The 22,463-nt window shown below is 39.1% G+C and overlaps 1 protein-coding gene across 7 annotated transcripts in view; it reads left to right on the top strand.

Moving 5' to 3' along the window:
• MTMR1 (myotubularin related protein 1) overlaps nt 1-22,463 on the top strand; it is a 51,718-nt gene that overhangs the window by 25,803 nt on the left and 3,452 nt on the right. For 6 of the 7 annotated variants that reach the window (XM_074962611.1, XM_074962609.1, XM_074962608.1 and 3 more), the window contains 4 exons: nt 1,399-1,605; nt 2,623-2,715; nt 9,748-9,861; nt 11,804-11,980. In XM_074962611.1, coding sequence (XP_074818712.1) covers nt 1,399-1,605; nt 2,623-2,715; nt 9,748-9,861; nt 11,804-11,980 — 591 coding nt within the window. Of the gene's footprint in view, nt 1-1,398; nt 1,606-2,622; nt 2,716-9,091; nt 9,206-9,747; nt 9,862-11,803; nt 11,981-22,463 lie in introns of those variants that run through there. The other variant, XM_074962612.1, reaches the window with a different exon arrangement.

The raw sequence follows: 22,463 nt of genomic DNA, 5'->3' as shown, positions 1-22,463 counted from the left end.
CAACAAAAAGTATTTTATGGAAAAAAATAAAATTTAGTTTCTTTAAAATTTTTACAAATGAACCATTTGTCCAAAGTGGAACAAAATGCCCCACCTCATTCCACAAGATGTTGCTAAACTAATACCACCTAGCTTTTGTTCCTTCTCCCATTTTCTATTCACTGCCTGCATCTACTCTTTCTGCAGTAATGCTTGACTGGCATGAGTACCACTCTCAGTGATCTTTCTAGGACATAGAGTGCTGCTATACTTATGTCACATGAATTGTCTTTTTCCATTCCTTTTCAAAGATCCAACAACATAAGATGACTTTTTGTAATATTTATAATTTTTCAATGCAGTAATGCATTGTCTGTGACTTAATAAACATGTGAGAGCTATAGGACTAACCAGATCAAATTGCACACCATTTAATTTACTAACTCAAGCTTTAACATTGACCTACAGTAGTTACATCCTTGCATCCTTCAGTTTAACCATAAAAGAACAAAATCTGTGTAGCTTTGTCTCAGAAGCCTGAATGGCTTTCAAGATTGTGTCCTGTGAAAGCAAAGTTGCTCCAGTGGATGCAGGCTTTCCAGCTTTGGAAGTGTCTTTGCATGCCTTGGAAGAGAAAGATCTCAAATGTCTCATTAGATTGTCTTTACTGACGTCAGAGTTGGCTTTGCTGAGGTCAGAATCCGAAGTCCGGAGCCCTTCCAGCGGCCCTAGTTCTAGCTGCTTCTCACGTAGTTGTCAGTGCTATCAGGAATCGTGTTGTGGACACATCTGTGCCGGAGAGAATACTCCAAGTTAAACAACTGAACAGCTGCCAAACATGACTGAGGAAATCAATAGAAGGAGTTTCATTGGAAAAAAATAAGTGTAATGCTCTTATGAGTTTCTACCGTCTTGTGCCACTCTGACTTCTGATCCAAGTTATTTCTAGTAGAAATAAAGACCCGTTCCCTATATGAACATCATGTATACTCCATGCACCAACAAATCAGGGCAAGTGATCAGCAAGTAAGCACACCCCTTTTCTTGTCTGAGCTTCCCAATAATCTGCTGTAGGGTTTGATTAGCTGCACTCCCCCCTGTACTTACTGGTTGAAAACTGAATGCTGAGGAAGAAAGATGATAATAGTTTGCAGGATAACTGAATTTATTAAAAGGATTGATCTTATTCTGTAGTCTTTTGAGTAATCTTTCTACTGAATAGTCTACAGTATATCTGAGTGTTTTCTTTATGAACAGATTTTCAGGAGATTCTAATGTTAATTTACAGTAGTTTTGGACACATAATTGGGTGTGAATTCTAATTTTAAAATATAGCATTCTAGGACTGATTGCTACTTTACTACAAGAGGTTGGCTTGATGTGACATTTTAACATGCTACTTTCTTTTTTTTTTTAAAGATTCTTCTTGCTGGAGCAGTAAGAATTGCTGATAAAATTGAATCTGGTAAAACATCAGTTGTTGTACACTGCAGTGACGGCTGGGATCGTACAGCCCAGCTCACCTCTTTAGCCATGCTCATGTTGGACAGCTATTACAGGACTATCAAAGGATTTGAAGCTCTTATAGAAAAAGAGTGGATAAGTTTTGGACATAGGTTTGCAATGGTAAGTTGAAAGAATTAATAAAATTATCTCTTTCAAAGCTTTTTTTTTTTTTTTTTTTTTTGGGTCAGGTGGCTTGTCACTGTATTTTGCAACATTTAGAATAATGTTCCTGCTGTATGTGAAGAAAGAGAAATATGAGTGATTTAGTGTTCCGTTGATGTGAAAGTGCTTTGTGTGAACTATTAATGCACAACAATTTCTAATATAAAGTTTAAAAGAGAGGCAGAGTTTGAGCCAATAGCACAAGACAAACGTCGAGACATTTCTGGAGGAGGGGAGGATTGCAGAGCATGGTGAAAAACTTACGTGAACAGATCTTACTTGAGGAAAATGAAAAGGAGAAAGCTATGGCTGTCATGTAGGTAAAAATCACTAAAGTCGTCATCCCACAGCCACAGTGTTTAAAGGAAGAAAAAAAAATAGCTTGAGCTGGAATATTACAAGATTGTGGTGCTGTATGTGGGCTTCTGAACTGGAGATGTAGCTGTCGTAACATTTGGTTATGGTGAGTGGGTATGGAATAGTCATAGTTTCTGCACAGTCCTCGTAACTACCTTTCGGTTAAAGTTAGTTGATCCAGCATAATGTGCCAGATTCACTGAATCCATTCCCCTGTGGAAATGAAGTGGAGGATACATCTCCTGCAGTTCTGAACTATTTATTCTTTCCTCATATGTAGGAAGAAGCAGATATCCTTATGTTGAGTCTTTGAATCAACAAGATCATTTGGGGTTTAATGGGATGTACACTTTAAAAATAAGTTTGTCACTCATACCACTGGAAAATGTGTGAATTTTGTGGACTGGGTGCTCTTCCTATTCTGCCAGACTATAGGAATATATTTGTGAATGAATTCTGGTGGGGGTTTTTAGTTATAGGAAGGGTGGAGTTTAGCTTGAAGAAAGGTGTGCTGATCACAGTCCTTTTCAAGAACCTGCCTAAGATCTTTGCAGAACTTGTGTTATTGGTTACTGCTTTTAAATGGATTTGACTAAAATGAAAGCATCTGTTTTTCAGCGAGTAGGCCATGGAGCCGATGACCATGCTGATGCAGTCAGGTCTCCCATTTTCCTTCAGTTCCTTGATTGTGTTTGGCAAATGACCAAACAGGTAAGAAAATTTAATCGGATGTTCATGGGGATGTCTTCCTCCTCTTTATTGAAACTCTGATCCATAGGGCAGGCCCTGTTTTCCTTAAATGTGCACCATTTTAAATTTTGGTTAAAGAATTTTAACTGTGGGTAGGCTACTGAATACACTGGAGGAAGAACAAACCCATTAATTCATGTACAGTTAGTACTGCTTTTTCATCTAGAAGAGATGTGAGACGGGCTAGTGTAGAAATACTGACGTGAAGCCAATGTCCAGGCATTTCTTTGTGTTCTGAATAGACTGTTGAACGTGCATTTCTGCAAATTGAAGCACTGAATTATCTCAAAGCATTTTAAATTGAAAAATGAATAAGATTAATGGCTCTTTCTTTTTTGAACCTATCCTCCTTAAAGTTTAGTTTTTCCAGTGGTTAGAAACAGATGTGACTAGACCACTGTATATTATGTAGGGTCTTGCAAGCTGAGCATTCAGTTTATTAGTAAGCAGAGATGTAATTCTGTAAATTGTGTTTAAAGTGAAAACTAATATAGAATCCAATGGCTTTTTACTCAGCTGTTTTTAACCTAATTAAATAAGCAGTGATGACAAATTCAAAAGTTAGATTTTCTTTAAATAAATAAATATGCACAGTGGTCTACCCTGACAGTTCAGTGAAAGTAGAGAGATTCTAGAAGAAAATCTTTCTCAGAATTCTTTGATTAAAGTGAGAAGTAATAGGGCAAAGTACCTTTGTTGCTGTTTCACCAATGCATTCAGTGTATGTTCACAAGAGATTATCTGTATTTTAAAAATGGCACAAATATAATCTGATTGTGAATCAGGGAGGACTACTTTTCTCGTTGTCTCAAAAACATGCTTGCATAGTTAGTGTGTGTAATAATATTTCCTAATTTACATATACTCCAATATTTACCTGCTCAAATATGCTTTCCTCCTTCCACCACGAGCTTTAGATCACAGTTGGGAGAAGATCCTTTTTGAAGGGGGTAGTACTTAGGGTATCAAAATGTTACGGTCCTCACAAAATTTTACAGGTTCATTATCGTGAAGATCTATCATAGGCCTAGTTTTCCTCTTACTTACACTTCCATGGGAAATAAACTTTAATATAGAATCTCTTATAGGATCTTCCATTCTTCTATTCTGCTGGGCTTGACTGGGGCTGCTAAATCAAGTTATCCAAACTAAGGCCTTGCTTCCAAGTAAATCTAAAATGTTTTACCCCTGAAGTATAGTAGACATCTGCCTCTCTTTCCTCCTGTAACAATACTCTACAAAGAAACTGTTCCTGCAAGACCACCTTCTGGAACATATGGGGGGGTGGGGACGTGCGGGAGTGTAAGGTGGAATTAAGAACTTTCTATCCCAGGAGCCCTCCTCCCCTGTCCCTTGTCCCCCCAAATCCCCCATTCCAATTCTGCTTATCTTTTTGAAAAGGCTTCTTGTAAATTCATTGGCATCAAAGTTTCATAAAATGTTTGATTAAGACTTCCTGCTAGAGAATTTCCCACTCTTTGTATACACGTATATTTCGGTATTAATATGCTATAGCAATAGGGTTGGAAAAACATTTAAAACTTTGTCTCTGCCTCTGAGAAAAGCCAAGAGCAACTACCCAGCAGAAAAAACTCAGTTCTAAACATCTGGAAGGAACAAAAATCCTTCAGGGAGACACTTAATTCAGAACAGCCTTCTCTATTTTTGTGATCTCCCTTGTTGCCTCCTAGTTTTTGCTATAAACTGTTTAGTCCTCTCTAGTAAAAGGACTATGCAACAGTTTGCAAATTTACATCTGGGCAAAATCTGAATCCAGCCTGAGTTCTGAATTTCCTGAACAGCCACGGCATTGAAAAAATATTAAGGCTGTAACAGGCAAAAATGAACACATTCATAAAAAAGTCTTATTCACATATTTTTTTCCTTTCTGGTGGACTGCACCACATGTACGTTTTTGAAACATGCACTTTTGGTGAGACGAGAGAATTTCTAGTTTCCCAGTAAGATGTGAATTCCTGAATAGCTCCAGAATCTTAACAATGAACCTCAATCCTTAGCAGCTATACATTTTCCCATGTTTTCCTAGCCTTGATGACACACAAATAGAATAATATAGAACTTGAGATAAATGATGCTGGCTCTTAATAAAGAACATATGCTTTAAGTGAGGGGTTCTCAACCTTTTCCCTTCCAAGGCCCCCCACGCAACACGCTATAAAAACTCCATGGCCAACCTGTGCCACAAAAACTGTTTTTCTGCATATAAAAGCCAGGGCCAGTACTACGGCGTAGCAAGCAGTGCAGTTGCCCAGGGCCTGTTGCCACAGGGGGGTCCGCACCACAGAGACCCCTGCAAAGCTCAGTTGCTCAGGCTGCGGCTTCAGTCCCAGGGGGCAGGGCGGTGAAGCTTCAACCTCCATGGGTCAGTGGAGCCTCCTGGACTCCGGTCCCCATGGGGCTCCAGGGCTTTAGTCCTGGGTCCTAGCGAGTCTGACGCCAGTCCTGCTTGACGGAACCCCTGAAACCTCTTTGCAGCCCCCAGTTAAGAACTGCTGCTTTAAGTGATTCTAATAATCATGACTGACACAAACTTTAAATCAGAAAGTCCTCCTGTAATCTGTAGTTGTTCAAGGGAGATGAAACAACTGATACTATGAAGTAGCCTGTAAATCTGCTTGGAATCACTGCAGTTCCAATAATATCTTGTCACGTCTAATATTCAGCAGCCCAAATATATGCAAAATACATTCAAGTGGGCATGAAGATAATGTCCCTCTATGTGGTAACAACCAGGACTTGTCTCTAGCCAGAGATGCACTTTTCATTAATCTTAACAACGTACTCTCTTGGGATGTACAGTGCTCAAGCAGATTGTCTCAATCCACTTCCAGGAGAGTGAGAACTAAATCAGTTAGTGTTCCAGCTTAAAATATTACTGCAGTGCAGGGCAGGCCTATTAATCACAACATTTAACAGCAAGCTTCTTTTGTGGGCTTCAGAATCAACTTCAATTCAGCATCATCAGTCACCTTAAATTGAGAAATTTTCTGCAGCTTTCTTCACATAGCTCACTTAGTGAAATAAATAATGAAGTCCAACAGCACCAGATGACAGATTCTAATGGACTGGATATTTTCTCAGAATTAGTGGATTGGAGGGAAATGAAATTTTCACTTGGGGAATTTTTCCATCTGAATCCTCAAGCAGACACTAATGAGCTTGGAAATTGAGAGCTAAGAATTTTTAGGTCAGTGATTTTTCGGCAACAGGAATAGAAGCTTTACAGTCTAGGTACATCAGCTTTCCAACAGAGATGGGGTTCTATCCAGAGATGGGGTTTCAATAGTACTATCACTTTTAAATAATTAGTCACAGTGCCATCACTGGCATATGGAATTTTGAATATGCTTCACTAGATCTTACTAGCTGCCATGTCAGTATTCATCTGATTAGTATGGACCAATCACAGCTTAGAACCCTTATGTGACAGAGATGACTCTATGATGACAGGGCTCATTAAATGCTTTCAGTTAAAGAGAATTCCTTCACGGGATGCTTTGTCTTGAAAGCTGTTTCTATATCTCACTTTGAACCTTTGCACGCTACCTTTATTCATCTGTATCTCGCTGCTGCTATGGGAAGGTGGAGACTGGGTGAGTTCAGGGAACCCGTGGATTTTATTCATGCCTCAGTTTTTCCAGACCAGTTTACTTGAGCTTTTTAAAGTTTATATCAATATTTTCTACACAACACAGCCCTATCACTAACATGGTTAAATGGAACTAGGATCTTAATTCCATTTGTTTAAAGGCAAAGCATTTCTTAAAATCCAGAGACTTCTGTTATTTATAAACCTAAATGGTCTATGTCATCCAACTCCTCACTTTCAAAATAAATAAAAATTTTCCTTTATAAATCATAGATAAGGCTGAGAAAGTCTTTTTCGGTCATTTAGTTTGTGCCCAGTCACAATTGCTGGGTTAGTCCTCTAAGCTAAATCCATAAGTGGGTAACAAACTTTGTAGTCATCAAGTCCAGCCCCATGCACTGGGGCAGGATAAGGAAACCAAGACCATCCCTAACAGGTGTTTGTCCAACCTGTTCTTAAAAACCTGCAATGATGATGATTCCACAGCTTCTCTTGGAAGCTGATTCCAGAGGTTAATTACCTTTCTAGTTAGAAAGCTTTTCCTAATATCTAACCTAAATCTCCCTTGCTACAGATTAAGCCAATTATTTCTTGTCCTGCCTTCAGTGGACATGGAGAATAATTGATTACTGTCCTCTTTGTAACAGCCCTTAACATATTTGAAGACTGTTGTCAGGTCCCCACCTCGGTGGTCTTTTGTTAAGATCAAATATGTCTAGTTTTTTTAACCTTTCCCCATAGGTCAAGTTTTCTGAACAGTTCAGTTGCTTTCCTCTGGGCTCTCTCCAGTTTGTTCACATCTAAAGTGTGACACCCCCCCGCCCCCCCCCCCCAAGAATTGCAGATACTGTACTGTGCCAGTTGAGTTCTCACCAGTGCTGTGTAGAGTTTGACAGTTATTTCACATGTCTTATATACAATGCTCCAAATTATATTAGTCTTTTTTGCAACTGCCTCTTGTTGATTGTCATTTGGAATTCTAATCCTGTTTTCCAAAGTGCTTGCAACCCTTCACAACTTGGTGAACTCACAAATTTTGTAAGCATATTCACCACCCCCTTATCTAAGTCACTAATGAAAATATTGAATAGTACGAGACCCAAGGCTGACCCTGGGAGACCCCTCTAGATTTGCCCTCCCTGTTTGATACTGAACTATTGATAACTACTCTTTGAGTATGGTCTTTCGATCAGTTTTGCACCCACCTTATAGTAATTTAATCTGGGCCCAATTTCCCTAGTTTACTTATGAGAATGTTGAGGGACTCTGTTGAAAGCCTTACTAAAGTCAAGATATATCACCTTTACTGCTTCCCCCCATCTACTAGACCACCAACCCTGTCAAAGAAGCAAATTAGGTTAGTTTGGCATGATTTGTTCTTGACAAATCTATTTTGGCTATTCCTTATAACCCTGTTGTTCTCTAAATGCTTACAAACTGATTGTTTAATAATTTGTTCCAGTATCTTTCCAGGTACCAACATTAGGCTGCCTGGTCTATAATTACCCAGGTCCCTGTTGTTCTCCTTTTTAAAGATAGGTACTACATTTTGCCTTCTTTAGTCCTCTGGGAACTCATCCATCCTTAATAAATTCTTGAAGGTAGTTGCTAACGGTTCTGAGATTGCTTCAGTTAGTTCCTTAGGTACCCTAGGATGAATTCCATCAGGCCCTACTGACCTGAATACATCTAACTTATCTAAATATTCTTTAACTTATTCTTTCCCTATTTTGGTTTGCATTCCTTCCCCCTTGTTGTTAATATTAATTGTGTTTGTGTATCTGGTCACCACCTTTGTAGTGAAGACTGAAGCAAAATAGACATTACACACTCAGCCTTCTTGATGTTATTAGCGCTCCTTCCCTGTTAAGTAAAGGACCTACACTTCTCTTTGTCTTTCTCATGCTACTAATGTATTTATAGAACTTCTTATTGCCTTTGACAGCCCTTGCTAGGTGTAACTCATTTTGTGCCCTAGCCTTTCTGATTTTGTCCCTACATGCTCGTGCTGTTCTTTTGTACTCCTTAGCAATTTGCCCAGGTTTCCACTTTTTGATTCCTTTTTGATTTTCAGGTCATTACAGAGCTCCTGATGGAGCCATATTTTGGCCTCTTGCTGCTCTTCCTGTCTTTCCTTTGCATTGGGATAGTTTATAGTTGTGCCTTTAAAATGTTTCTCTTTGAAACAAAAAAGGAAAAGAAACTTGGAATGTTGCTTGCTCCATGTCTTGAATACTCACTTCAGCTTCCTGCACAGTATGAAGCTAGAAAGCTACCATTTGAGACTCTGCAAAGACTTCTCATTATTGAGATGATGCTTTTTTCATAGAAGAATAAACCACTCTTTTAAAAAAAATTTCTTCTCCTGTTTAAAAAGTATTTTCCTTTCTCTGTAATTATTTGAGTCCTTCCCCATACTGTCTAGGGGCAGAATTACTTTGCCCTATGGACGGGGCAGTTGTGGACAGTCACAGAATACTTAATCTGGTTATTGAGAGAATCCTTTCTCATTTGAATAAATACCAGCCTTTGTAGTTTTATTTATTATTTCAATTTGTAGGGCTCCTAAAATTGCAGGTGCCTTGGATTTTTGTTTCATAATTCTTAAACTTTCTGTAATTTTATACACATACATACATATATGGTCGTTGGTACTTTAAAACCTCTAGTTAGTTATGAAGAAAGTATGTAATGGTGAATATTGACATAATACTTCTTTCATTCCAGGTGTGAGGGATTTACATTCTAATATGAAAAGGAAGATGGATTAGAGGATTATTCTACATAGTGGATAATAAACTTGAGGGGAGAATTAGGGGACAATGTAAAATGGGTGGAATGAGAAGGGAGTGTTTTTAAATACGTATTTACTATTAAACACGTTGTACATGCAACAATCTTAACTGTTCAATTTATTGTACATTAGTTTAGTAAATAAAGCTCTTAAATGCCCAAAGTGTTTGTTTTTTTAAGATGGCATTCTGTAACAAAAATAACTTGATGCAATGTTTGCAGGACACTGCCAGTCAGGGCTTCTTGGTCCTGTTGCTGGGTGTCACTGTTAACGTTAGCAGATCACTCCATACCTCTGTCTCAATTAACCTCTGTTAAAACAATGGATATAATACTTGCTTACTTTGGAATATTAGTAAAGTGTCATTAGATTTTGCAATGAAAAGCACTACCTAAGTACAATAGAGATGATCAAAATTGCTTAGCATTTCTTAAGATTGTCAATAGATGTAAACCCCACTTTTCAAAAAAATCATCCTTTTCTTGTGAATTTCTTGGTTGTTATCTTATTTATACGATTGCTTCTCTTTACTATGGATAACAAAAGTTTAAAATAATTCTAATACATAAAAATCTATACTTTTTTAAAGTTTCCTGCAGCCTTTGAATTCAATGAACTGTTTCTGATCACCATTTTGGATCACCTTTATAGTTGCCTCTTTGGGACTTTTTTATACAACTGTGAACAAGAACGATTGAAAGAGGTAAGTTCTACACTTGCTTCTGTTTGACATGTTGATTTCATGCAGAGGTGCTTTGAGTATGAGACAGAAGAACATTTGAGCCTGTGTTTTAGTGGAATTTGTTGTCATCTAAACCTCTAGAGCTGGCCTGAAAATGAATTTAATGTTATAGATATGAGAAATATGTTCCCAACAGCCCCATAACCAGATGAAGGGCCACTCTACAACATAGTTGAATTAGAACATTTTTCTAATTATGTCAGGCTCTACACCTTCCACCTCACTGTAGATCATGAACTGCTGTTCCAGATGATGTCCCAGTCCATGCACAAACCTCTAAAACACTTCTTACCAAAATCTTGGCCATCTGTAGAGGAGTTCTATGGTTGATGCAACGTTACCAGTACGCTGCAGTCTGGAGCATCATTTGAAGCAGGATTTGATTATTGATGATGGAACATGAGGTTGAAGGATGGGAGAGAATTTAAAATATTTTGGTATTAGTGAAGTTAGCACTTGCACTCTGAAGCACTTTGCACCTTCTATAATATGCTTCATCCAGTCTCAAAGTATTATTACTATGCTTAAAATGTACATTTGTGGTTGGCCTTCTCCTCTCCATCACACTTCATGCTTTCAGTAAAATAATTAACTGTCCCTTAGTGTTTGTGTTTAGCTTTGGTATTTTTCTGGCTTGGCTGACTTATCTAATACAACAAATTGCATGCATACACCACAAGATGGAGCTAAATAATACATTCTTAGTGAGTATGTGATTACCAGACAGCTTTCTTTCCCAAATGGATAATTGGATGCAGCTCCCTTTAAAAAAAAAAAAAAAAAAAAAAAAAGGGAAAAAAAAGAGAGAGAGAGCAATTTAACACACAGCTGTAGTAGAAACAGATGCTTTATAGTATTGAAAGAGTATAAAATTGCAAGATAAAGCTGATAAGGTTTCAGAATCTGAATTCTTGATTTTATGGTTTTATTGTGATTTTTTTTATTATTATATAGTTTTTTAAAAGTGCAGATAAAGCTAAAACTGGACACTTAATTAAAAGTACAATATTTAGATGGCTGTAAGCAGACAGTGGAAAAAATAGATGACACTCACTTTCCTCAAATACTGTTCTGGTTATTCCAAAGGATACGTGCTTCTCTTAACTGATTTCTAGCTAATTTAATTTTGTCACATTTTGGGTTGGTCAGTGTGTTGTTATGAATATGACCAGCTATGGTTATCACTGTAGGGTTATAAACAGTGTAACACTGATCAGCTCAAAAAGCAAAATAGCCCCCAAATATACTAGAATCTTCATTCTGCTCCTGAACAGTTTTGTGGAGAAATGACAATCTTGCAACTATGTTTAAGTCTTATAGCTGTTCAGTGACATGGATATTGGAAATGTTCTGAGCACTTACTGAATTGTAGTAAATAAAGTTGCCACTAGCTTCCATGCGCAGTTAGTGCAGTAACTAGTCTGACTTTTTGGAAAAAAATTTCCCCCAAGGATAACAAAAGGAAATGGTATTTCAAGGCTGCTAAATCTCAACAAATTAAAGTAATGTGCCTTTAAATAAATATTGTGTATCAAATAGTTTTTGGAGCAAAAGAACATTACTATGCTAAAATGTAAAGATTTTGAATTACATACGTTAGAACCTCAGAGTTACAAACTGACCCGTCAACCAGACACCTCATTTAGAACTGGAAGTACCCAATCAGACCACAGCAGAGACAAAGGGAAAAAAAAAAAAGCAAATACAGTACAGTTACTGTGTTCAACATAAACTACTAAAAAAAATGAAGGGAAACGCTGTATTAAGTCAATGTTCAGTTGTAAACTTTTGAAAAAATAATCATAACATTTTGTTCAGAGTTACGAACAACCTCCATTCCCAAGGTGTTCATAACTCTGAGGTTCTACTGTATACTAAAATGCCATTCTTTTTATTTATTCAGGAGATAAGTACAAAGACTGTATCTTTATGGTCCTACATTAACAGTCAACTAGATGAATTTACTAATCCTTTCTATGTAAACTATGAAAACCACGTCCTGTATCCTGTTGCCAGTCTGAACCATTTGGAACTGTGGGTAAATTACTACGTCAGATGGAATCCAAGAATGAGGCCACAGGTATGGGTGCTTTCAGTTAGCTACTTTTGCCTTGTAGTGAAAAGTGAACTGAGCAAACAGACTTTGAAACGTTTTTAATTAATTATTTAATTAAAGTTTTTAATTTTGAATGGTCTCCTATCTGAATGGTAGAGTGGTGCTCTAAAATATGAGGTGGTGGTGTTTATAAAACCTTACTGTCTCGCTGTTTTCATCAAAATCATAAGTGGAATGAACTATGGAAGAGGAGAGTTGCAGTATTCTTTTACTGAAGATTACTGATTCTTCTTTTGCTCCTGGACTGTTTTCCATGGCATGACAAATTTCTCAGAATGTTCCACTTTGCTTGTTATGATGATGCTCAGGAGATTATTGCAAACACACACACACACACGCAAACCTCTGTGCCTTATGTTTTCCAATATAATCATCAAAATCCAAACACATGCAACAGCTTCTCACATTAATAAATATAATGGACTGTGTAATCACAATTTACCAAGATCACCTTTTCTATATTTGGTCAGTATAGTTTCCGATCCTGTTAGCCTGTCAGTAGAAAAGATCATCCCCATTTTCATTTGTCTTCTTCAGAGATAAAAAATAAAATGTGAAGTTCTTAGGGGATCACTGAAGATATTAAAAGAATGGACCTTTCCAACTACTGATACGTTGGTTTAGTTTAGTGACTCTTCACATGATTCTTTCTTTTGTCCTCTTTTATGCTAGAATAAGGGAAAATAAAGTATTTAACATTAACAGGGAACCCACTGAGGGGTAGTTGTACAAGGTGACTTCATACGTTCCTTTATGAAACTGCAAAAAAAATCTTCTTTAATCAAGTGGGAAATGTTTGTAGTGTTTTGGAAGTCCACTGAAAAGAGAAATGATCCAATACATGGGTGTAATTGAGGATGAAGGCCAGCCCTTTAGCATGTGTAAGAAGGGGTGTTTGAACTCCTTGATGTGCCCATCAACTAATTAATCTTTTTGGTAAGAAGAGAAACTCACAAGAATTAAAGGGCAGTATTTGAATCAGTCAATATGTCAGTTAATGCATCTTTAGTTTTTCTGAATTACGGAGACTTGGATTTTCAAAAGGGCCCGTGGGTGTTAGGCACCTAACTTCCTTTGACTTTCACTGGGAATTGGGCTCTTATTTGACAATTCCAGAATGAATCTATTGTAAAATAGTAACTTTCTATAACCATTTTCTTCTTACTCCATTCTTGACCATCTCTGAATATCTGTTAATTGTCAGCTATTCTCTGCTTTGAAGCTATAGGATTCCAACTAAAGCCTGAACATATTGGAAGACAGTGCGTGTTTAAAAATCACAATCAGCCAGGGTATTTAGAGTTTATAGAGATTGTGTTCTGTGAACAAGGGGCTACTTATAACTTACTATAGCAAGTGGTGGCTGAGTGCACCAAGGATTGGCAACACTAATTTGATATTATAGTAGTACCAACAACTTCAATAGTAGGATTATGGCCCCATTGTGCCAGGGTCTGTGCAGTTGGGGACAAACAGTGCCAGCCACAGAGAGTTCACAGTCTACGTGTATGACAATGCAGTGGGTGGATGGAATGGACAAATGGGGACATCTTTTGCTGGGAACCTTCTCACTAAATTGTGTTGCAGTAAGACAGACACTTCTTTGTTCTTGAGCAAAAACCTGTTGCTCCAAATTGAAATTGGGTTGCTCTTAATCCTAAATACAATTGATTCTTCCTCATCCCAACAAAATCAGGTGGCCCATACTACTTGATCCTAGAACATTGAATCTGTTGTTGAAGAAGAGAATTTCAGAATTATTCTTTCCTCCCTGAATTGGAAAGATTGCCATTTGTACTCAACTTGTGGGAGACCTGCTCGTACGTTTTAGGTACTCTATTCTTTCTAGGCTTACCTGCTGCTTTTCACTTCCAAATGCCTCCATGCCAACCCACAATAGGTATGATAATGCAACCTCCTGGAAAATGCTCTCAGAATTCTCCAATTGAGGTCAGGTCCCTCCTTTTTTTTTCTTATTTTTATAGTACTTTTCAAATTAGCTTGGTACATTTCTGGTTTTCAGCTATCTAGCATCTGTAAGTATCCCTTTCTTGGACCCCTCTTGGCTAGATTTTTGTATTTCAGAAGACAGGGCAAATCCTTTAGAAAGACCGTTCTTCCTAGAACACGGCTTCTGTAGATGTAGTATTTCAAGGCATGAACCTTTGTCAGTCATGTCTGCAGGTCATGATTAAAGCCTTGAAACCTTTGAACTGCAAGCCCTACACTGCTGTATGAAAAAGGATTTATTTTGGTCATGAAAATTCCATAATCTCTAATTTTCTATTAGGATGTACTTTAAAGTTTCATTTTGTCACTAGCTAGTATCATCCATTTGTATTTAGGTTGTGACTGTATCTTCTCTTCCAAAAGCAGGTTTTTTCTCTAAGGCCAGCTTCCTTTTATGCCTTCTACTATAGCCACCTTATCCCTCCCTCTGGGAACTGTAACAACTTTCTGAATTGTTAATATTTGTCAGCTTTACTTTTCTTGATGACTTTTCTGCAGGCTGTGTTCTTCTGGAAGTGAGGCTGTTACGAATAAAGCAGACCTCTTGAGATCCCTAAGCTATTAATTTGTTCAAATAAGTAGTTTTGCAAGTTTGTTCATCTTTTTATTTTTATTTGTTTAAGTCCTTGGTCCAAATACAAAAGTGACAGTGTTTGTAAACATAGGCATTCAAATTAGATGGTGAAATGTATACTGTGTGCTTGTTATAACAAATCTATCCCCTAGCACTTCTATACTAGAAGCATAGGAGATAGAACTAATCCAGTATGACAACTAATTTGTTCCTATCAGTACGTTTTTACTGAGAGCCCTCGATGTACTTGATTTTTGTACAAAACGCAAAAGATAACACTCTCTCAGAGAGAGCTTGTGTTATAGGCAAAGCCGCTGGTGCTGCCTAAAGTCAGGATTGCCCGACACTTCCCACTATGGGAGGCTGTATTTAGTTGCTTACAGCTTTGCTAAAATGTAAATGTTTGGGCTGAAATTTCTGATATTCTGCATCTATCACCGATTGCATTTTTCCCAGTGCAACCTTTGTGTCTCTGCAGCCTTCATTTGGCCCTTTGTGGGTATGTATTATCATAGTGTGATCATATTATTAAATACTACTTTTTCTATAGCACCGTACCTCATTGAGTGCATAGGATGGACCTGTTCTGGGAATGCTCTGGGTTGTATAGTGAGAGACTGTTTGTTTGTTTGTTTGTTTGTTTGTAGGACGACTGCCTCATTTCTTACACTAGTTGAAAAGAGAAGGAGAAAGGTCGGTCTCATGGTTGAAATGGTGGAATTTTGTTGCCCTGGGGAATTTGAATCTGTCCTTGCCCCTGACGCAAACTTCCTATGTGATGCTGGGCATGTCACTTAAAATCAAACTTTTCATAGGTGGCTACTGATTATGTGTGTGTGGTTTTGTGGGTGCCTGGCTTGATACCCCAAGATCCTATTTGCAGAAGTGTTAAGCATTTACAGCTGCAACTGAAGTCAGTGGGAGCGGGAGCAGTGTGAACACAAAGTGCTATGGAATGCTAATTACTATGAAAAATCAGGTCCTAATAGGGTGACCAGGCTGCAAATGTGAAAAATTGGGAGAGGAGGTGGGGGGGTAATAGGAGCCTATATAAGAAAAAGACCCAAAAATTGGGACTGTCTTTATAAAATTGGGACATCTGGTCACCGTGGGTCCTAAGCATCTCAAAGTGGGCATCCAAAATTAGTGGACACATTCAGCCTTAATCACTCTGTACCTCAGTTCCCTGTCTGTAAAATGGGGATAGTTATACCACCACACTTCACAGGGGTGCTGTGAAAATAAATTCATTAATATTTGTGAAGCTCTTAGATACTGTAGTGATGAGCACTACAGAAGAGTTGAGGAGGAAGTGAATAATTCTGTCTCCTGAGTAGGGTTTGGATAGTGTACGGTAAATAAGACCTAAAATTGAACAGTGGCAAGCAAACAAAATATTGAACAACTGCTTATTTTGTACACTGAATGAGGCATCGGTCCTATGGGAAAAATAATATGTGGTCATATAATTAAAGACGGTCATACTGCATATGCACAAGGGGGCTAAACTGCCATCTCCTAACTTCCGGATTCTTGACTTTGTGACCGTAGTGTTATTTTATCATAGTTTGTTAGATGTCATTCTAAACAGACTGTAGATTTGATCAATGAAGTTAACTTTTAGAGCAACACTTGCACTTATGCCTGCTCATGCCACACATAGCACTGAGCAAATGGTGTGCCATCTCCTTCACCCAGTGCTGCCAATTCATGTAGGCACGCTCTGACCTGCAGCCCTCCTGCCGTTTTAGGCCCAGGCCTCACTTGAGCAGGCACTGTCAGTTCTGGGTAGCTTTGTAACTGGGAGTTAATACGTGCCCATAAAACACTGACCTACTGGTAAGTGCATTTGCACCCAGATGTAGCTCCAGAGGTGTAAGACTAATGCAGTTACACCTTTCTTCACTTGATCTTACCTTCCTTTCCACTTCTTCTTTTCTTTCCAGCCACTCCTCAAACTCTCCGCCACAGCTTTTAAATCTATACAGTAGTTTCCAAGAGCCGTATGTCAGTTTGCACACACTAAGTTTCAGATTCACTAGTGACTACTTTTCATGTTGGCTTGGTGTAGTTGACACAACTTTATAAAAAGTCTGTTGTGTTGATTACTACTGAAAAATATTGTTCTCATCATGGTAGGTGGACTTTACATGTGAGTATGTCGTTAGCGAGGATTTTAAAAGCAGCTCGATCAGACTTCCTGTTCTTTTGTGAAGAACAAAAAAATGAACTGAAAAACATTGTCTTCTTACAGCACGAAGAGTGTATTTTTGAAAAACTGACTGATATAGTCTGAATCAAGCAATGAATTTAAAGTAGTCATTTTCCTCTGCAGCCTTTCGTCCCTGTTGCTAAAATAGATAAAGTATGCTCATGGAAAGAAGAAAAAATGCATTCACAGCTGAACAATTTTCAAGTGAATGACTGTCCTTGAGCTAGTACAATAATGAACTAGATATCTATCCAATTAAGAACTGGTGGTACTGTAAGTGAATAGCTGTTATGACTTCTTTTAAACGACGCCTTGTGCTTACAAATATTGTTATCCAACAGTACTTCAAAATACTGAAGGATTTCATTTGAATGAAAAAATGAATGTCTATAAAGAAAATGGACGCAAAAACTTCAGGAGACCAAGATTTGACATGTTTAAGAAACAAAGTTCTCTTTTACATATGTACTTCAGTGGGGGTGGCCCTTTGTTAACTGTGAAGTGGCTGTTCCTTTTGAGTTATTTTGTCTTCAGGACAGTAGACTCTCCTGGAGAATGTATGATGATGATTTTTTTTTTAAAGGACACACGTTACTTAAAAGACAGTTAGTAGAAATACCTAAATACTTTACTAATATTTTTCAATATAAGAAACAGCAGTGGAAATGAACTCAGCTGTAAGTGGGATTGTGATTAGGAAGTTGGGAAGAGAAGTGGACCACAAGACATTCTCTCTCTCTCTCTCTCTCTCTCTCTCTCTCTCTCTCTCAAGAGCGAATTCGTGCTATTAAATAGTTGAAAACCCCTGGGTTAAGCAAACCTCTCCTTTATGTTGTAAGTCAAGTTTCCTTTTCCCCCTCCTCCTCAACATCTTCAATGTTGCAGGTACATCCTTTGCCTTCCCCTTTGAATTGTCAGTCTGCATAGTGCTTTTAGATTTCATCGGTAACAAAGCATTTAGTACTGACATGTTATAAAGCCACTGCACGGTTGCAAGAGAAAATAGACACACACACCCAGGCAGGACAGCAAGAGAGAGATAATGGAACATGCGAGAAGGAAATGGAGTGGGTAGGGGGTACAGAATACTACAGGAGAAAAAGCAGCATCCTAGAGACATAGAAGGGTAGAGTAAGTCAATCATGACAGATAAGGGATATAGGCAGCCTCTGAGGGCTTTGAGTGGGTGGAAGAGGAGGAATGGGAGTTAGGGAGGGGACAACAGCATACAGATTTATGACAAAAGGGCTGCCACTTGATTGCTGATGTCACATTATTGCAGGTAAAAAAGAGCCTGAAGCTTCACTACAGCCACAGAAGTTAGTCAGAAGGAAGTTCCCTGGACCAACCTTTATGGAGGCAATTAGCTCAATTAAGGGCTAAGGGCCAGTAGTCAATTGTGCTATGTTGACAAACACCAGCCGAAGATCTGGCCCTAAATCTCCACTGCTTTGTACTGCTGGCCAACCCCTTCACATTGCCCTACTCTACTTATCTTTCTCGATACTAAAGGTTTAATTGATGATTTTTTGGTAGTTTATCAGTTTCTGATGCTCTTTTCCTAAGAGTTTAGAATAATTCGAAAATCTGCTTTTATTTCTCATAAATGGTCAAATGAACAGTAAGTTCTTTGATCAGCTTCACACTTTGAAATATGTTAATGTGTAATAAAGTAACTATATCTGTTAATTTCACTCTTAGTAAAATATTTTGATAAATCATGGAAGTGAAATTGAGAGTGATTTATCATTTGTTTCATCACTTGGGATATTTATTGGGACTAATGGCATTCATATATTTGTAGCTTAATCAAACTACAGAAAAAGGAAGTGCCGTCTTTTCTGCTCAAGAAGAGGTCTGGGACATCAGTCCTTGGGAGATACCTTTCTTCTACCTTCGAAGAAGGATCTGTTCTGTGTGTTCCCCCACAATGCCGCTGATACTGAGGGTGATGAACAAAATCGGACAGGCCTGGCCAAAGTTCTCCTAATAGTCGCTCAATCTCCCGAACGTTCCTCATCTCCTGTCACAGGATGTGGGTTGTGTGCCTCATCCCATCCTAGTGCTACTCCACCTCAGGATGTGGCTCCTTGATTGTTCATGGGGTTAGAATCCCCCTGCTCTATGGAAGAGCAACGGGTGTCACTAAATAGTAGAAAGAGGTCAACCGGTACTGCTTACCAGCAGAAATGGAAGAGATTCTTCTATTCGGATGATGTTGTCGCTACCTCCTGCCTGATACTATGCTACTGTTACCTGCACACATTAGGGCACCCCATCTTTTCCCAGTCCATAGGGCTCCAGGCGTAACCCAGTTAATTTAGGCCCCCCCACCTTTTCCCAATTGGTAGGGCTCCAAGCGAAAAGCACCTACCCGTACCCAATCCGTAGGGCTCAGGGCCACCTGTACCCAATTCGTAGGGCTCAGGGTGTAACTAACCTGGTTAATTTAAGTACCCCCACCCTTTACCAATACGTAGGGCTCCGGGTGCATACTACTTCTGCAGATGTGCAGGACCTTCTACTAGTGAAAGAGCCTTACACAGTAATATCCTGATCCTCTATTAACAATTACCAAGCAGAATACACATTAAGCATACAACACCATTCTCACCAATCCTGATCATGCAGGCGGACTTCCCCTGTTGGCCAGGCAAGATTGGTCTCGTCTGAGTCCTAGTTGCTGCATGTCAAGGTCGTGCAGAGGATTCGTAACAGCTCTGGTCTTAGGCTATGTCTTGTGGGTGAGTTCTTCTTCCAGGTCTTTTCTTCTTCTTCTTCTTCTTCCCAGCTAGTCTCCTTCTTGGACCGCAGTTTATATAGTGAAACTTGTCCTGCTTAGCTATACCTTAACCAATCATTTTACTCAAATCTATCTCTAACATATTGTAACATAATTCTCCAACCAATTATATCCCACTACCCTAATTAACTTACACTGAGAAAAATTAATTATACAGCAGACAGAAACAAAGAACCAGACAGAGACCATACAGATAAACAATAGAGAAGTGGGGACCATAATGACAAAGCAATAAAGAAATGAGAATTTCACAACCACAACTATTGATAAGTGATTTCTTGACAGACAGAAAGCTTTAACCAACTTAAGATCTGTTTCTTTATCTGGTGATAGTGGGTGCCATTAGGATGGGGTCTCCTTCTTAACAGCCTGGTTTAATGTAATTTAGATGCATGTGAGGATGTGACTTCTTGTTTCTCAGCTAATGGCTGCTGCTTGGGTGCTCTTTTAATCTGGCTGCAGACAAAGGCCTTATCCTTACACTACTCTGTTATCTTGGATTATCTGTTGGTTCTGAAGACATCAGGGGTCTCAGTTCAGTTAAGCTCCTTTTGGCAGCAATATCAGCCTTCCTTCTTCTTGTAGAAGGATCCTCCATTTTTGCTCACCTGGTATCATTTGGGTTTATTAAGGGTTTGGAGAATCTCTACCCTCCACATTAGGGACCCTACCCCAATCTGGCACCTCAGGTTGGTACTCAGTTTCTTTACGTGACCTCCATTTGAACCAATGGCAGTCTGTCTTCTGCTCCATTTATATATGAAGACATTCTTTTTAGTAGCCATCACGTTGGCTTGTAGGGTTGAAGAAATGGATGCCTTGATGGCAGATCTCCCCCTTTATGTTATTCTTCAAAGACAGTGTCTTTACCTCCACACAGTGAATCCCTACCTAAGGGTCTGTCGGAATTCCACCTTCATTTTTTCCACCTCTATGTATTCATTTTCCAGTTTTCATGCCCTATATTTTAGAAGAGCACTGGATTTCTACCTAGTATTGAGAAATTCACCTAAGTGCTTCATTTCCTTCACAGATAGATCCAAGGTGTCCTTGATCTCTGCTCAGAGACTATTGAGATGGATATCTGGATGTATTATCACTTGTTATGTGGATGCAAGCGTTCATCCTCCCCACCCCCCAGAGGTGATAGCACATTCAACCAAATCATAGGTAACATCTACAGCATTACTTAAGAATGTGCCCGTATCTGAGCTGTGTAGGGCTGCTATCTGGGCTTCAATACGTATGTTTTCAAAACATCACACCCTGATTTATGCTGCCAGATCCAATGCAACACTTGTTTCTGCAGTGGTATCTTCAGTTCTGGTCTCAATTTCGAAACTCCCTCCTCCATCTGTGGATTCTGCTTAGAAGTCACCTGAAGTGGAGCATCCAAAGGGACACTGCTCAAAGAAGTGGTAGTCACCTTGTGCAGTAACTCTGGTTCTTCGAGATGTGTCCCCCTATGGGTGCTCCACGACCAGAGGGGACGTTTGGTGGGAGATGGAACTGAAGGCAGTTCACCCGCGCACCCCTATAAAGTCTTGGTGCCTGGCATGCGGAGGCCTGGGGTGCATGCATGGGCTGAATGGACACTGCTAACTGAAAATCTCCAATCAAGGGCTTGAGAGGCACATGTGTGCCTAGGGAGACACATTTCTAAGACCTGCAGTTACCGCACAAAGTGAGTAACCTCTTCTGCCCATTACTGGAGCACCATCCCTTCTGTGCAGTGAATGAGGCAGGAAAATGTTGGTGGGGAACAGTCTGTGGTAATGTAATTAAAGACTGTATCATACTGCATATGCGAGGGGGCCACCGTACAGTTGCACAGATAACTTTAATCCTGGCATTACCTAACTTTTGAATGCTTGACTTCGTAACCATGTTCTTTGTCCATATTTTTTTGTGTATAATGTGAATATACGGTGCCTTAAGTGATGTTTTAAATTTTGTAGACTTCATTATTGTGACTTTTACGTAATTTATTAATGTACCATCCTTTCAGATTGAAGCATGGGAGGGACAGGAAACTGTGCATGAGATTGTAAGGTGTTCTTTCCTAGTTTAGGTGTTAGGGAGGACAGAAAAGTAATACAGCCAGCATCCTCCCTTTTAAATGCTATACATAATGTCTGTATTCAGCAGTGTTCACGCAGTGTGTCCTGCACAGATCTGTAGCAAGGTTCTACTAAGTCTGTTGTCTGAAACTGCTTTTCATGATTCTGGCTTGTTCAGTGGGACACCTAGGTGATATATGTGACAAGGTGTTCAAGTCTGTAAAAGAAAGATATTGCACATTACAATGGTCCATGATTATGCTGTTCAGAAACCAGGCGTGCAAAGCCCCTGTGGCCTAGGGCCCAGTGCAACACAACAGCTAAATCATTCTGTTATGGACCGGAGCTCTAGGGTAGGAAGAGTATCCACAAGGATGAACTCTGGTAGAACAGCAGGTTTTTTCTTATTGAAAAGCGTAGTGGCCACTGGAAAAAAAAATGCTTGCTGTCCATTAAATTGAGTTCCCATCTACATGCTGTGGTACAGCATCTCAGTGTCACTTGGCTGTGGAAGTTAATTGTTATAAATGTATTTCTAATATGCCCTGTCAAGAAACCGGTAGTGTGCAGTGACTGTCTGCCTTGTTGAAGGTTTGTGAAGACACCCTCTTTATGTTGCAGTTGATATCAGCATGTACATGTGAGTGGAGGATGCTGACCTAGTGACTTCCAGGGTATCAGAAGTGGCATGAGCAAACTTCCTCTTTGCTGGACACAGCCCAGCTCTAGGAGTTTCATGCTTACCCCTGTAGCTCTGGAATCCTTTCTGAGCAGTAACTAGCAGTCAG

The sequence above is a fragment of the Natator depressus genome, chromosome 9 (genome assembly GCF_965152275.1).
Source record: "Natator depressus isolate rNatDep1 chromosome 9, rNatDep2.hap1, whole genome shotgun sequence".
Classification (NCBI taxonomy): domain Eukaryota; kingdom Metazoa; phylum Chordata; order Testudines; family Cheloniidae; genus Natator; species Natator depressus.
The sequence above is the reverse complement of the archived record's forward strand: the minus strand, read 5'-3'. Positions and strand labels throughout refer to the sequence as shown.